At 57.5% G+C, this 16,325-nt stretch overlaps 1 protein-coding gene across 1 annotated transcript in view; it reads right to left on the bottom strand.

Annotated features, from left to right (window-relative positions):
- Window positions 1–16,325, bottom strand: part of sobpa (sine oculis binding protein homolog (Drosophila) a) — a 38,346-nt gene that overhangs the window by 2,659 nt on the left and 19,362 nt on the right. Inside the window, exons 5-6 of the mRNA XM_029258656.1 lie at window positions 7,649–7,744; window positions 2,721–4,643 (exon numbers count right to left, since the gene is read on the bottom strand). Of these exons, the coding sequence (XP_029114489.1) occupies window positions 2,730–4,643; window positions 7,649–7,744 (2,010 nt within the window). The 3' untranslated portion in view covers window positions 2,721–2,729. The remainder of the gene's footprint in view (window positions 1–2,720; window positions 4,644–7,648; window positions 7,745–16,325) is intronic.

Raw genomic sequence — 16,325 nt, 5'->3', positions numbered from 1 at the left:
TTTCAGTGCTTCTGTGTGTGTTGGGTGCTCTCCTCAGTGTGTCTGCAGTGCTGCAGTTCAGTTCACGGAGACCCTCCTCGGGCGGCCGCTTCGGTAATGACCCCCCCACCCCCCACCTCCCACCGCCGCCCTACTCAAAAACCGCGTTAAAAACGAGTAAAAGGGTTTATAAAGTATTTAAAACACAGAAAAACACACACTGAGCGTCACTCCTCTGCAGAACGGAGCGCTCGCCGGTGAAGCACTTCTTCGCATTGACAGTCACGCAGTTTACAACACAAACTGTCCAAAAACGGTAAAACAGAATCGTTCTTGAAAACACCAGAAGATATAACAGAGATCAAAAAAAAAGGAGAATTCATAAACACACTGCACTGCTCACTTATTATTATATTATAATTATTATCATAATATTATTGATTACTATATATAATTATTATTATTATAGGTGTCCCCAACGCAGAAAAGCTTCATAGTTGCTTCTTGAGCTGGCATTCAGACCATGTTTAAAATACGTTAAAATCCACACTATGGTGACCCCTGATCGCCGACAAAGAGTGAGTGAATCAATGAATATTAAAAGACATAATATGATGAGCAATACAGCAATAACAATATATAAAAATATATAAAATGTGTTATTTTTGTCATTGCCGTGCACAGAAATACCTTTTATTTTTCTATCTGAGATCATTTTAGGCCACTTATGTTCAATCCCGGAACGGATTGTTTATTTCCATGGGAAACGACGGTAATTCGGTGCCCTCAGCGGGAGCTCCCTCAGCGGTATGATGTTAGGAAACACAGTTATTTACACCACTCCCTCTGTCCCTGACACTCGTGACGCCGCACAGGTCCTCCGACAGGTTCCGTCCAACACAAGAACTGGCTCTCGGTCACCCGGAATCTCCTGGGCCTGGACCTGGTCCAGTCCCCCCAAAAGCCACGCCCCCAAGCCCTGCGAGCGCGCGAGGCTGGCCGCGCCCAGTCCTCGCATCTCGAGACCCAGGTTGAACGCCGTCGAGACGGAGACCCTAAGCCTCCCTCCGCGCCGCGGCCCGGCAGTGTCCGGAGAGGGGGAAAGTGGCTCCGAGACAGTTCCGGAACATCACTTTACAGCACCCTGGAGGTGTCACTGCGTCCTCTCAACCGGGGCACAGCAGGGCAAGTAGGTTGTGATACCCTGGAGACCATCCTCCGAAAGTCCTGCTCACCGTAAACACTCCTCTATCCTTCTTATTAACTAGTTACCCTATTTGTCTGTAAGAGGGGGGTGTGGTGGTGCAGCGGGTTTGGCCTGTGCCTGCTCTCCGGTGGGTCTGGGGTTCGAGTCCCGCTTGGGGTGCCCTGTGACGGACTGGCGTCCCATCCTGGGCGCGTCCCCTCCCCCTCCGGCCTTGCGCCCTGTGTTGCCAGGTTAGGTTCTGGCTCCTCTGGTTTTTTTCCCAAGGCAACTTACAGCATGCGATCTGTGTACTCAGTCACTCAGCGATTCACCTACTTAGCCAGCTGGGCAATTTTTACTAGAACTCAGGAACTCTGAGAAGAGCAGAAGGTGAAAGTTGTAACCGCTGCGCCACCTGCTGCCCCTTTCAGGGTAGAGGTGGATGCGCGTGCAGTTATTTGTGCGTTGCGGCCACCCGAGGGGCTCGCTCAGAGGCCGTCCCCAGGGGGGGTGGTGTAGTTACAGCTGCGGCAGGCTGAGACACCCCAGTTCGGCTATCGCTGCGGGACACTACAGTATTGTTGTTTGTGACCTGATGGGAGTCTGTAAGGGGGGGGGGGGGGCTCCTCGCAGGTTAAACCCATCAGCAGTCTGGCGGGAGGCCGCGTCCCAGCCGCAGCTGCGTGTTTTTGCGCACACGCCCATGCGCGCAGCTCGGGTTACCGTAGTAAAGTAAACACAGAGTGGAAAGAGCGGCTGAAATGAAACCCCGTCACGCAGGGCCCTCCCGATCTGAACCGCTCTGCGGTTTCGAACCTGAGCGAGAGCGTTCGCCGCGAACCCAAGCACCGCTGCGGAGAGACGAGGGAGCGCTGCAGCCAGGTAGCCGCGGGGAAAAGCTGCTTCGTAAGGGTCACTTAAGTTGGACCGAGGGCTCGGATTACAGGGGAACAGAACTCGGGCTTCCTGTGGTTATTACTGGCAACCAGCAGCAGCACCAGTTGCTAGGCAACAGCTAAAACAAAAAACAGAGGAGAAACGGCTGCGGGAACTGTCCCTGGAAGTCCAGGTCACATGATGCACTTCATGTGTTGTGGGTACTGGGCACAGCAACAAGTGTGTGTGTGTGTGTGTGTGTGTGTGTGTGTGTGTGTGCGCGTACGGGCATGTGTGTTGTTGTGTACACCTGCCGAGTTGTCATATCTCTGCATATTCACGGCGGTGTGCATTCAGTTACACAGTTACACACACACACACACACACACACACACAGTCTGCTTCTCGTCAGCTCTGCTCTTCCTCCGCAGCACCGTGCAGCTCGTCCCCGTACACACACTTCGGAGGCCTTAAACTAATGCACTACAGCCACAATCCTACCTTCCCAGGCTTCCTCACTGTGTGTGTGTGTGTGTGTGTGTGTGTGTGTGTGTGTGTGTGAGAGACAGGGGATAGTGGAGAAGGGCGGGGTCAGCGGGGGGGGGCACCCCCAGCCATGGCACTACAGCCACGCTCCCCGGGGGCGGTGTGCAAAGGGCAGGTGCGCAAGGAGACCAACCTTTTGCCTCTATTTGTTCTGATTGCGAATTCGCAGACACCTCCTCTTTAGCGGCGGCTCGAGCTCCGCGGGTCCAGTGGCTGCGAGGGGGGCGGCGCCGTCACAGGGGGTCCTGTCTGCGGCCTTTGGCACGGGCTGGATGACACAGCCAGCCTTGGGCAGCACGGGCAGGGCGTAGGCGTGGTCCTCGTCGGCGGGGCGGGTCTCCTGTTTGTCCCCACCGGCCCCCGGCTCCTCCGAAGGGGCCCTCTTACCTGTGTCGCGCTGCGCGGCCGAACACGTGTTCTCCTTCACCGACTCCAGCTCGCTGAGGGCCGGGTCCTCGGGCGGGGCTGCTCTCCGCGCGGGGCCGTCCGGCGACCGGGTGCCGTTGACGATGACGTTGCAGGGCGTAGCCGGACTGGGCTCCGCCCCTGCAATGGGAGGGGGGCCGGGTGCAGGAAGAGGCGGAGTTGTGCTGGTGGCGGCGACAGCGCAATAGGCGGGGTCTCCGCAGGGCAGGGCGACGGCAACGCCGTCCAGGGGGCTGCGAGCGTCTCTGTCCTCGTCTCCTGCGGCGGCCCCGCAGCCCCGCCCTGCTCCCGACTCGCCCACGAAGGCTTCCACCTGGGCCTCGACCTTCACCTGCGTGCTTGGCGCCGCCCGCTGGATGACCTGCTGCAGCCGCGATCGGCGCCCAAGCGTCAAGTCGATCACCCCCTCCTGGGGCGGAGCGGGGGGCGTGGCCGAGGCTAAGTGCGAGCTTCCCGGGCTCTCTGCCTTTACGGTCAGGTCGACCACGGCGGGGCGGTCCCGCTCGGCCCCGGAGGAGTGTCTGCAGGAGCCCGGGGACAGCTCATTGGTTCTGGAGGGCCCCTGCTTGGAATCCCCGCCCTCGCCCTGGGGCGGGCCGGCCGAAAACAGCCCCGGGTCTTTGGACTCGCTGCCCTCTCCCGAGGCGCTAGGAATGGCGTCACCGTCTCCTGGCCGGTCGCCCGAGGCCTTGGGGCTGAACGGAATGGGAACGGGGATGGGGATTGGCACCGGCAAGGGCACGATCACGGGGTAGGGCACCAGCAGGGTGGGCGGGGGCACCAGCGGAGCAAGCGACGGCACGCCGAAGTTCACCACGGGAGGCATGGGCAGCGGGCCATTGGGCAGCACGCTCACCGGTGGGAAGGAGAGGCCGGGCAGGTGGGCCGCCGGGTGGGGGGGCACGGCCGTGGCGGCCGGCGGGTGGATGTGCGGAGACAGCAGGGGCCTGTGCATAGGGCTCGAAGGTGGGCCCAGGGTCCGGGGGGGAGGCGGCGGGGGCGGCGGCGGCGGGGGCGGCGGCCCAATGCCCGGGATCATGGGGTTAGACAGCGGGCTGTTGGGGCCCGGCGGGTGGGGCGCTCGGAGGAACGGGGGCCGCATCTGCTGCATCATCTGGTGCTCCATGAAGAAGGGCAGCGGCATGGGGCCACGGTGGGTCATCACCACAGGCGGGCTGCCGGGCGGCACGCCCAGGGGCGGGTGCAGGGCGGGCATGGGCGGCGGCAGCGCGGGGCTCTCGTGGGGCCGCGGTCCCGGCGTGGGGATCTTGGCGGAGGAGGACGAGGGGCCGGTGGAGATGGCGGGGTCCGACGGGGAGGCGGAGCTGGATCCCGACGGCCCTGGGACCGGGATGGAGCCCGCCGGGGAGGGAGCGCGGCGACGCAGCTCACTCAGCGGCGTGTTCCAGGACTCGGGTGTGAGCAGCTGCACGGCCCCGCCCACCTCGGGCTTGCTGTCTAGGGAGGGGCCGCAGAGCCCCCCAGGCAGCGCCGCTTGCGTCTCCTTGTAGAAGATGTCCATCTTGTACTGGTTCAGGCACTTGGCACTGCAGAACTGCAGGCGGCGCTCTCCCGCCCCAAAGTCCAGGTACTCCTTGGTGTGGCGGATGTGTTTGCACCAGTCGCACACCTGGAAGGGAGGGGAGAGCAGAGTGCGTGAACACACTCACACGCACCCAGACACACACAGAAACATACATACAGAGCCTTGCAGACACACACACAGAGAAACAGATGCAGACACAGGAGAAGCACAGCGTGTGTGTCAGTGTGTCCTCTGCACTGCTCTGTCACCCGTGACACCGGACGGCCACTGCTGCCCCCTGCGGCCCTCACCCCCCATTGCATCACCCAGGGGGGCATCGCCGTGGCCGCAGGGGGCGGGCCTCTTAGCCAGAGATGGAAGATTTTCTTTTGCGGGGAGCGACGCTCGGCCGTGCAGATGGCGGGATGGAGACGCACCTGTACGGACCGAGGACGTCCACCACAGGGGTGTGAAAGGCAACGAGCGGCACCGCTGATAGGAGGCGTCACAGCAACAGGGAGAAATTTACTCTCTCTCTATCAGTCTCTGTCGCACCCTGGACAATCTGTGCGCCTCTTTCCCAGAGCCCTGAACCAGAAGCCATGCGTCGGACCCGGAACCGAACCCAGCGGGATGTTCTGCATTCGGGTGCGCGGTGGGCTTACGGCGCTCCCCGGCAGCAGCTCACGAGACTTAATTAAGGCATTAATCAGCTGTCAGGATTGTCAACGACACACATCCGTCAGCAAAGCGTCACTCGCTGAGCAGCGGCACCACGCTGGGCCATGTGCATAGAGATGGCGCGCTCACGCACGCACACGCACGCACACACACGCACACACACGCGCGGTCAGACGTACGTACTGTCACACGACGCACACACGCAATCAGACCTATGTAGTGCCATACACACAGACACACAGTCACACACTCCAGCGCACGCTCACACATTGTCAGACGCACGCTCATGCACGTACTTAGTGTAATTGGCAATTATTTCCATTTCTGTCTCAATGAACCTTATAATTTAAGAGTAATGTGTTATTGCAGAAACATTCCTATTAATGACAATTTGGTTCAGCCAACGGTGTCGCACAGAGACACAGCAGCACGTCATTTAAAACACGGTATAGATGGGACCGCGGCCGGAGCTCCGTTCACGTCTGAGCAGGCGGAGCGACCGCAGGACACGGGGGGCGTCGTTCTCCACCTTGTTCCTCCATCCTGCCTCTGTCCTCCATGGTGCCTTGACTGCTCAACCCCTCCTGCGGAGGTGGAGCGGACTCGGACGTCCCCCTTCTCCCTACCTCACTTAGCGCTGATCTCAGGTCAGTGTGAACAGAACGGCCTCGACCCCACAACTTCACGAGTCCCGTGGTAACCATGTCAGTGTGCGGGCGGTACAGAGCCAGAGGAGCAAGGGACAGAGATGGTGTGTGTGAGAGAGAGAGAGAGAGAGAGAGAGAGAGAGAGAAAGAGAAAGAGAAAGAGGAGAGATGCTGCAGCCCCAGTGTCAGTGGAGGCGGAGCCAGGGCTGTGTCGTCCCCCAGCGGACGTGCCGGGGAATGACGGATGGGGGGTGGGCCCACAGAGAAGCTGCTTGGACCGCGACCGGGAGCAGAAACCCGACGAGGGCCGCGACGAAACTGCTCCGCCTGTGACGGCAACGGACAATTATCAACGCGGTTCATTTGCCCCGCCGCGAAGGAGACCGGTGGGGGCGCTGCGGCCCACACTAATGGAGTTATTCTCCTCGCTCACGGGTGTTTGTTTCCTCCCATCAGCGTGGTCGGACCGTGGGCCAATCACCGCAGGCGGTGCTGGGCCTGAGCCCCCCCCCCCCCCCCCCCCCCCCCGCTCTGTGGGCAACTGTCAATCAATCAGGTGTTAAAGAGCCCCAGGCGGATGCTCTACAGACAGAGACGTCCTCGTCCGTCACAGTCACCGCTGACACACACCTGGGGAGCAGGACTGTGGTCGCCACAGTTCCGTGGGATGACGGCGACCCCCCACCCCCTCCCTCGTCGCACTGCGCAGTCGCTCACCGACTGACCACATTACCACGATTAAATAAAGATGCACTTTAGTGGCCCTGTGGCTCCGGGTGGCGTTTAAAGAGCACATCCAATGTACCGGGGGGGTAGACATGTGCTCTAACACCCTGACAAAACTAGTTCAGGGTCTGATCAGTTAGGATCTAACTATGGGCTCAGTGGTCGTTTGACCTTTGACCCCCGACCAATGACAAACCCGGCTCTCAGTTGTGACCGCCGATATCCGCGTGACTATTGCTTACATTATGACCTAGAGCCGGGAGCTGTGATCTAGAACTGGGCTGTTAGGCAGGGCCATTTGAAACCAGAAGGTTGTGTGTCGAAATCCCTGAAGAAAGAAGACATTTCGCCTTCGGGAGTCTTCGGGTGTTCCTCCGCTAACCGACCGCAGCTCTCAGGATGCGCTGACCTCCGGGGCTCGGCCCCTACGCCGCCCCGGTGAACTTCACAAAGCCGCATTCGGGAACACGCTCCAACACGCAAACTCGCACGCGCCTCTTCGAGGGAAGTCGCGGCTACGCTAAGCTGACGAGCGTCTCTCCGAGACCGATCGTTTCCGTGCGCTCCGAGGCACTGCGGGTACGGTCGAGCGGGACGGGCGAAGACGCTCGTGGCCGAGGGCCTCGAAGACAGCCTGGGTCCTCGAGTGGTGTTTCGGGGTGCGCGAGGCCCCCCGAGTCCCGTCGGGCCTCCGTGCACCGCGCCGGGTACTTACTGACGTTCACCTGACACAAGAGCCCCTACGGGCGGCAAAAAGCACACCTGGATGACACAGCAAAATGCAGAATGAAAATGTAAAGAACACAAATGAGACTTGGATGGAAAATGAATGCAATCTGCTCATCTTGCAAGATGGAAAAGGAAAAAGAGCAACAAGCTAAGAGTTAAAAAGCAACATAAAGACAAAATTCTGAAGACACACTGATTTAAAATGCATGACTATCAAAAGAAAATACAACAGGTGAGTAAAGCATTACTCTTAGCCATTAGCCGTTAGCAATTAGCCGTTAGCCATGACACTGGAGCTCTACGTGTGGTTAAATGTTTTATTCTTACAAGAACATCGCTGTTTATCTTGAAGACAAGCCTTGGTGTGTCCTTAGAAAAGCTGTGCTGGGGTAAATTCTCACCGTGTCCATCTTCGTCTCTCGCCTATGGGGGAGAAATAACGGCCTCTTTTACGGACTGACAAAATAAAGAGCTGAGCAGCAAAACAAAACGAAACCAAAAGACAAACGAAAGGAAAACAAAAAGGAATGTAAATGTTGCAGACAAAAGGAAAACAGGTGGCAGCTGTAACAGCAGTGAAACACAAAACACTGGGCATGCACCATGTGCCTAGGGCTGGGGGTGGGGCCGGGGGTGGGCGTGGGGGTGGGGGGGGCACATGTGGGCACGGTCGAAACCGAACGAGACCCATCGGTGTGAGCGTCACCATGGCAACGGGAAGGAACACTCAGGTGTGCACGAAAGGGTATCGGTGCTACGACTGGCTGATCCAGAGGTGGTGCCGGAAACAGGTGCTGGGGAGGTCCCTGCCATTTCTGGGCCTAGAGCGACATCACTCGCCGTCCCCGGCATCCCTTCGCTCCAACCGCCCTCCGGTGCTCCCGAGGGGTCGACGCCCAAGCTCTTTGCCGGCTTACAGTTCGAGTCGCTAATAAAGTCCCGGGCGTTGGTCCAGGATCGGTGCATTTATGAGTATTCATAACGACGCATCCAGAGGTTCGTGATGTGATGGAACTCATGAGCGCCCGGAGGAGCCAAACAGAACCCGTTTCCCTGGCGGTTGGTCTTCAGTTCGGATCCCGGGTGGCGAACGCACTGCTGCACCGTGACCGATTTCCCTACACGACGTACAACCAAAAAGTACACACGGGGCTTGGAACCCTTCTAGGCAGCAGGTGGCACAGTGGTTAGAGCCATCGCCCCGCCAAGTCCCGGGATCGAATCCCCCCACCTGCTACAGCAGCCTGGATCAAGGAGCCTACCCTGAATTGATCCGGTAAAAATTACCCTGCTATGTAGATGGGTGGCCTTGCTCAGGGTTACTCCATCCCATCCCCCCATGTAGATGAGTAAATGAGTTGTGTACCAACCTCACACTGTCAATTACCTGTGTGTCGACATAATTACCCGTCACACACTTTTGTTCTTGTATTCTGTCTTCCTCCTGCTCGCCCTCCTCTTAAGTATCTCGTCTCCCTGATCCTCGAAACATCATGAAATACCAGGCACCAGTGGCCCCGTCCCAGGAGCGATGTCACTTGCTGTTCCTTTGACAATGGCTGTCAGTGTGAACCCCCCCCACACACACACACACACACACACACACACACACACACACACACACACAGATGGTTTCATTCCCATCTTAACACAACCCAAAGCGCTGAAGAAGGGGTCATCGTGAAGGAAGTGTGACCGCACCGTTCCGGAAGGATTCCTCTGATCGGATTACGCTCTGCATCAGGATTTGGAGCTCTGGGACCGACGCGCTGACGACACCGAGCGCCCGAATTAGCGTAGCACCCCCCGCAGAGAAGGGGAGACGGACAGCTTTGTGTTGCTAATTCTGCAGCGAATATGAGAGGAATCAGCCTGCGGTGGGGGGGTCGGGGGTGGGGGGATGTATAAAGAGCCATTAAAGAGAAAAACACATTTCATAGCAGAATGGATCTGCAGCAAGGTTAACGCCACCGAGCTGAGGAGGGGGACCCCCTGCGGGGAGCGGCAATTCGGGGTGGGGGGGGGGGGAGTCTGGCTAGGAGATCTGTTTATGGTCTTTATCTCCGTGCAAGGGCACACACGCTCACGCACGCACACACACACTCCCTCTGTGTCTCGCTCACCTGTCATTATTCAGGCTCCATTTGGTGGTGCATCAGGGCTACGGGGCTCTGGCTTCCCTCCAGCCCATTTACACGTGGCGCTAATGAGGCACTGCCGCCGCCAGGCTGCCCCCACGGGTGGCGACGCGGTGCACTGGGCGCGGGGGGGCGAGCGGGGTTGAAATGGGCACCTGGCAGGGTCAGGCAGTGCCATCGGCATGTGGGAGGGGGGTGAAGAGGGCTGTGCCGGAGGTGGCAATGTGACCGAGTCGTCCAAATCTATCATCTCCACACCTCCCCGCTTGTGCCCGTCCCCATCTGCACATGTCACCTGCACAGGTACGCAGACCCCCCCATGAGAGGGAGCACGGCTGATGGCACAGAGGTGCTGGAGCACCATCCTTCGTCTGTCTGGCAAAGATGTGTGTGTGTGTGTGTGTGTGTGTGTGTGTGTGAGAGTGTGCGACCTCCTTCTGACCACTTGCCGGCTTTCACACATCACGTTTCAGCCGATCGTGGGTTCGACCGCCTCCGCCCACACGCCTGCTTCCTCTGGGGGCGTCCGCGCTACCTGCGGTACTGACACACACGCTCAGCCCTCCTCCGGTTCCGGACTCGTCCTGTTAGCCGCTGTCCGCTAATGAAGCCCTGGGGCTGATGGGGAACTCGAATACACCTGAGACACGGAGCCGCTGCCCTGGGCAACGGGGTGATGCATTCTGGGAGAAGGCGGGCGAGCGGTTGGCGCGAGCTGATCAAAGCGACCAGGAATGAGCCGTCAGGAGAGACAGAAAGTAGCGCGAGGAGGTGGGTGCGGGGAGAGAGAGGGCGGCGAGTGCTCCGGAGCCCCATCGCGGTCTCCGTCATGGCGAGCGGTCAGACTGCAGGCTACTGGGGGAAACACGCCGGACGGAACCGCTTTGACCGCGCCGGCCCCCACGTGGACCGACTCGTCCCCGATTCCCCATTTTCGCATTCGTTCGAGACAAGCCCTCCAAGAAAGATCACTCGTAAGTTTCACGGACCGTAAGCGGATGAAAGGCTGTTCCTCTCTGCCCGTGTGCGACCTTAAGCGCCTGCGCTCTCTTCCTACCGCCAGGGACGGACTGCCAGACTCCACCGCTTTCAAACCATTCCAAGGTAAAAAAGGGGAAAACCGCTGATGCGACAACGGGGATGTTTCTCTCTGGCTGATCATGGCTGACCAAGATTTCCGGCTCTCTGGCTGACCCTTCGCACCCAGGCCATCGCAAGTTCCAATCCCCGTCTCGTGGGAGGGGACACGGGGGGGGGGCGATTGGGCAAAAAAATCAGCTTTTGGGTTTGCATCGGTACCACAGTGTTTACCCTACCTTCATGGGTTTACTCAAGTGTCTCCTATTTATGACCGGTCTCTCTGCTCCTGTTCCTGTCCAGTCCTTTTACATAGTTCTTACTGTATTACTTTCAAACCATGGTACTTTACCCCAGCTCCATCAGGTCTGTCCTGTCTGTTGCTCTTTGTGCTACGTGTGTCTCAGTGAACATCTCCAAGTCACCTTCCTTGCTCTTGCAAACATACTGGGCCAATATGACTTTTTCTCCTCTTAAAGACCCCACCTGATCTCTGATCTCTGACCTCTGACCTCACCTGCTGACCTTTGTCCCGTTACCCCCTCGCTGCCCAACCCTAATGAAGAGAGGAAGGAGGTGCGAAGAGCCTCCACATTCCAAGGGAGCGGGTTCGCTGTGGTGGCAGACAAAATCAGTCTAAGCCCCCGCCCCACCCCACTGCTTAAAAAACATGGTTAAAAACTCTGAGTGGTCTCGAAGAGCGAAGTCTAAAGCCCCCCGAACCCGGAGGCCCCGACGTCGCCGCGCAGTTCGGTCTGCTCATTTCTACTTTAATTGCTGGTAGCTATGAAATAATCAGCGCTCCCCAGCGCCGCCCTGCAGGGGACAGCGACACGTGACGCTGACAGACAGGCGCACTCCCCTCGCCGTCCCGGGGCGACGCGCCGCTGTAATTGGCTCCGAAGTGCGCGGCACACGCCATGAGCGCCGGGGCGGCTCTGCCCGCGTCCTGTCAGCTGCCATGTGACATTTCCAGGGCGACGCACTGATGCGCCTCTGCTCGTCTCGCCCCGAGGAACCCCCGGGAAAGAGGAGCCCGGACGCGCGGGAGTCCCCAGGGGCTGCGGGGGGGGGGGGGGGGGGGGGGAGCTGCGGCAAATAGGTAAAAAATAAGGAAGAATGTGGCGTGTTGCACGTTTATTTCTGAGTGCGGGGAGGAACAGGAAGTCGGGTGAAGAGGCCTGAAACGGCAGCTTCATTAGAGGGAACCGCGGTACAATTTCCACAGACGGCAGCCCCCCCATCCCCCTACCCCCCACAACCCCGGCACTATTCCCAACCTGTACGGCCTCTTTTCTCCTCCATCTGTTCAGACAAACCCTGGCAGTGGAGCGAGTGGCCTGCTGCACTCCATGCTAATGAGTGTGTGTGTGTGTGTGTGTGTGTGTGTGGAACAGACAGTGACAGGAGGTATGAGTGAATCTCAATGTACAACAAGGGAGGACTGATTGAGTGCGCTTGTGTGTGTGTAACTATTTGTGTGTATGCCTGAATGTGTGTGTCCCGTTAAGACACCGAGGCTGTGATCACAGCACTGTGTGTTTGCACACACACTTCATCCCTTTACAGGTGACATTTAACACCTTCAGGACCTGAGACAAAAGACCCCCAACTTCCGACCCCCGATATCGTCCAAAAAAGTGTGTGTTTCACAAGCGAGCAGCGAGGAGACAAAGAGTCACGGCCCAGAGCGCCTCAGGCGGCTGGAACCAGACGAACGAGGAAGGAACACGGAAGCAGCAAAGGCCGAGTGTGCAGAGAGGGGGACGAGACCCTCGGAAAGACCCGCGACTCCAGGGGAAGGGAGAGAGAGACGGAGAGAGCCCCTTCCCTGCGCGCATGCACACGCACACACACACACACTATTGTTACAATGAGTCCCGAGGACACGCCACGTTTCCTGGGCAGAGCACATGTTTGGCACGGCATCGCAGAGACCCCCAATGGGCCCTTAGAAATGCTGATGATCCCAATGCAGGCTCTCACACACACACACACACACACACACACACACACACACACACACACACACACACACACACACACACACCTGCCAGCCCAGGGCCGGACCTGTCACACCTGCCCCAGGTTTGCTTACCGCTGCCCCGCTGTTCCGGTCCGACCAAACAGCACCGCCGAGAGCCATTTACTAAGACATCACGGTCGCACATGGGTGGGTCTCAAACAAATCGACCGCCCTGCTGCTTTTGGGTACCGTCCCGGCAGCACAGTTTAACACTGTGAACTGCGAGGATGCGTCGCCAGGACAACCAAACCATGCTTTGGCCCAGCATCCCTTTGGAAGCACTTTGGGGACTGTTTAGTGTAACGGCACAGCAGAAGCACAGCCTGGCCTGAGCCACGGCCGATCGGTGGGGAAGCTTTTACCGCAGTAATTAAGGGACGCCGGGACTGATACAGCAGCTGCTCCCTGTGAACACTACAGCACCGACACCTGTAGTCCGCCGCAGACGGAGAGGAGGAGGGGATTCTGGGAAATGGACACGGATATCAGGATGAGCTGCTGGCACTCAGGAACAATGTGGTGAGACGGTGTCTGTGGTTACCATAGCAACTGGGGAGGGACCCAGCGATGCTCTCATCTCAGGTGCTGCACTACTGAGGGAGTTGGGGGCAGAGACTCTGTACCGGAAAGACCCCCGATAGAGTGCGGCCGACATTTCTGTTTGTTGCCATGGCAACACATGGGTAATGGAGTCTGACAACGCCTAGACACGTCATCAGGGCATCCGAACTGCCCGCTGAGCTCCTAGGTGTGTGAGTTCCCGAGTTTGTCCAAATAGCCACATTTACCTTTCGTCACTAAGTTATTAGGTCACCATGTTTATGGTCAACAATAAGACTCCACTGTGTCAACTGGTGTAGCGCATCCTCAGCTCTGGGGTAACAAAGAGAAAATCAGTCATCACAATGGTTCTTCTCCCTGTGTCCAGTCATCACCTTGGTTATGCTCCCTGTGTCCAGTCATCGTCATGGTTCTTCACCCTGTGTCCAGTCGTCACCTTGGTTCTGCTCCCTGTGTCCAGTCATCGTCATGGTTCTTCTCCTTGTGTCCAGTCATCACCTTGGTTCTGCTCCCTGTGTCCAGTCATCGTCATGGTTCTTCTCCGTGTCCAGTCATCGTCATGGTTCTTCTCCTTGTGTCCAGTCATCACCTTGGTTCTGCTCCGTGTCCAGTCATCGTCATGGTTCTGCTCCGTGTCCAGTCATCGTCATGGTTCTTCTCCTTGTGTCCAGTCATCACCTTGGTTCTGCTCCCTGTGTCCAGTCATTATCATGGTTCTGCTCCGTGTCCAGTCATCATCATGGTTCTTCTCCTTGTGTCCAGTCATCACCTTGGTTCTGCGCCGTGTCCAGTCATCACCTTGGTTCTGCTCCCTGTGTCCAGTCATCGTCATGGTTCTGCTCCCTGTGTCCAGTCATCGTCATGGTTCTTCTCCGTGTCCAGTCATCACCTTGGTTCTGCACCCTGTGTCCAGTCATCGTCATGGTTCTTCTCCTTGTGTCCAGTCATCACCTTGGTTCTGCTCCATGTGTCCAGTCATCGTCATGGTTCTTCACCCTGTGTGCAGTCGTCACCTTGGTTCTGCTCCCTGTGTCCAGTCATCGTCATGGTTCTTCTCCTTGTGTCCAGTCATCACCTTGGTTCTGCTCCCTGTGTCCAGTCATCGTCATGGTTCTTCTCCGTGTCCAGTCATCGTCATGGTTCTTCTCCTTGTGTCCAGTCATCACCTTGGTTCTGCTCCCTGTGTCCAGTCATCGTCATGGTTCTGCTCCGTGTCCAGTCATCGTCATGGTTCTTCTCCCTGTGTCCAGTCATCGTCATGGTTCTTCTCCTTGTGTCCAGTCATCACCTTGGTTCTGCTCCCTGTGTCCAGCCATCGTCATGGTTCTTCTCCGTGTCCAGTCATCGTCATGGTTCTTCACCCTGTGTCCAGTCATCACCTTGGTTCTGCTCCGTGTCCAGTCATCGTCATGGTTCTTCTCCTTGTGTCCAGTCATCACCTTGGTTCTGCTCCCTGTGTCCAGTCATCATCATGGTTCTTCTCCGTGTCCAGTCATCGTCATGGTTCTTCTCCTTGTGTCCAGTCATCACCTTGGTTCTGCTCCCTGTGTCCAGTCATCGTCATGTTTCTTCTCCGTGTCCAGTCATCGTCATGGTTCTTCTCCCTGTGTCCAGTCATCGTCATGGTTCTTCTCCTTGTGTCCAGTCATCACCTTGGTTCTTCTCCTTGTGTCCAGTCATCATCATGGTTCTTCTCGTGTCCAGTCATCACCTTGGTTCTGCTCCCTGTGTCCAGTCATCGTCATGGTTCTTCTCCTTGTGTCCAATCATCACCTTGGTTCTGCTCCCTGTGTCCAGTCATCATCATGGTTCTTCTCCCTGTGTCCAGTCATCACCTTGGTTCTGCTCCCTGTGTCCAGTCATCGTCACGGTTCTTCTCCTTGTGTCCAGTCATCACCTTGGTTCTGCTCCCTGTGTCCAGTCATCACCTTGGTTCTTCTCCTTGTGTCCAGTCATCACCTTGGTTCTGCTCCCTGTGTCCAGCCATCGTCATGGTTCTTCTCCGTGTCCAGTCATCGTCATGGTTCTTCTCCTTGTGTCCAGTCATCACCTTGGTTCTGCTCCCTGTGTCCAGTCATCGTCATGGTTCTTCTCCCTGTGTCCAGTCATCACCTCGGTTCTGCTCCCTGTGTCCAGTCATCGTCATGGTTCTTCTCCTTGTGTCCAGTCATCACCTTGATCCTTCTCCCTGTGTCCAGTCATCGCTATGCACCTCATCTGGCCACTTCCCTGGGGAGTCACATCCTCTGGTGTGTTAAGAGCGGAAATTCCTCCTGTGGGGGTGGGGCTCTGGAGCGCTGTAACTGAACCCCCCATGACTCACGGTCACCACAGAAGCGGTTCGGGTTGCGCAGATGAGGCAGCTGCAGGTATTTGCAGAAACCCAACACCCCGACCACCCCCCCAACCCCCACCCCGACATGCAGCGATGAGCGACGCGCGACGTTGCTGCTGGGAAAATCGGCAGGTTTGTTGTGACCAACACTGTGGTCCAACGGAAGGAGAAGATGAACGGCCCTTCGGAGCAGCGGGACCGAGCCACTCAAACTTGTACGGAACTGGTTCGAACAGGAGTGGAGCACGTTTACATTTTCATTTATTCATTTATTTACCTTCCTCACCTCACTTTCCTCCAACGCTACTTACACCGATTTACCCATTTACACAGCAGGGTAATTTCTACTGTAATTTCAAGTTACATATCAAGGGTACTACAGCAGGAGGTGGGATTCAAACCTGGGTCCTATGAGTCCAAAGATGATTCTATAACCACCTGCTACCCTGGCAACAAGTGCACAAGGAGTGTCAAACAAATCATCAGTGTGTTTTCAGGGAAAGTGTGTGTGTGTGTGTGTGTGTGTGTGTGTGTGTGTGTCCGTCCTCCTGACAGGAAGACAAGAAAACGACACTAAGGCTCCTCCTCATGACTCTGCTTTCACTGAATGGCTAAGAAGCTGAACCGTGACTTAAGGAACAGCGGTGTGTGTGTGTGTGTGTGTGTGGCGGTGGGGGGGACTCAGCACGCCCTCCTGTGGCCAGAGGTGATGCACAGCGCAGGTGACAGGTGTCCAAACATGATGTCGGGCAAGAGGGCGGCACGGGACTGACAGGTGGCAGCGGAGGGGCACCCCCGTCATCTCAGGCTGACAGGCGGCATCATGGGAGCTTCAGAGGAGCCCGAGGGGGGGCCTGCGGATACGAC

This window comes from Scleropages formosus, chromosome 15, assembly GCF_900964775.1.
Source record: "Scleropages formosus chromosome 15, fSclFor1.1, whole genome shotgun sequence".
NCBI classification, from domain to species: Eukaryota; Metazoa; Chordata; class Actinopteri; order Osteoglossiformes; family Osteoglossidae; genus Scleropages; species Scleropages formosus.
This window is presented reverse-complemented; position numbering and strand designations above follow the sequence as displayed.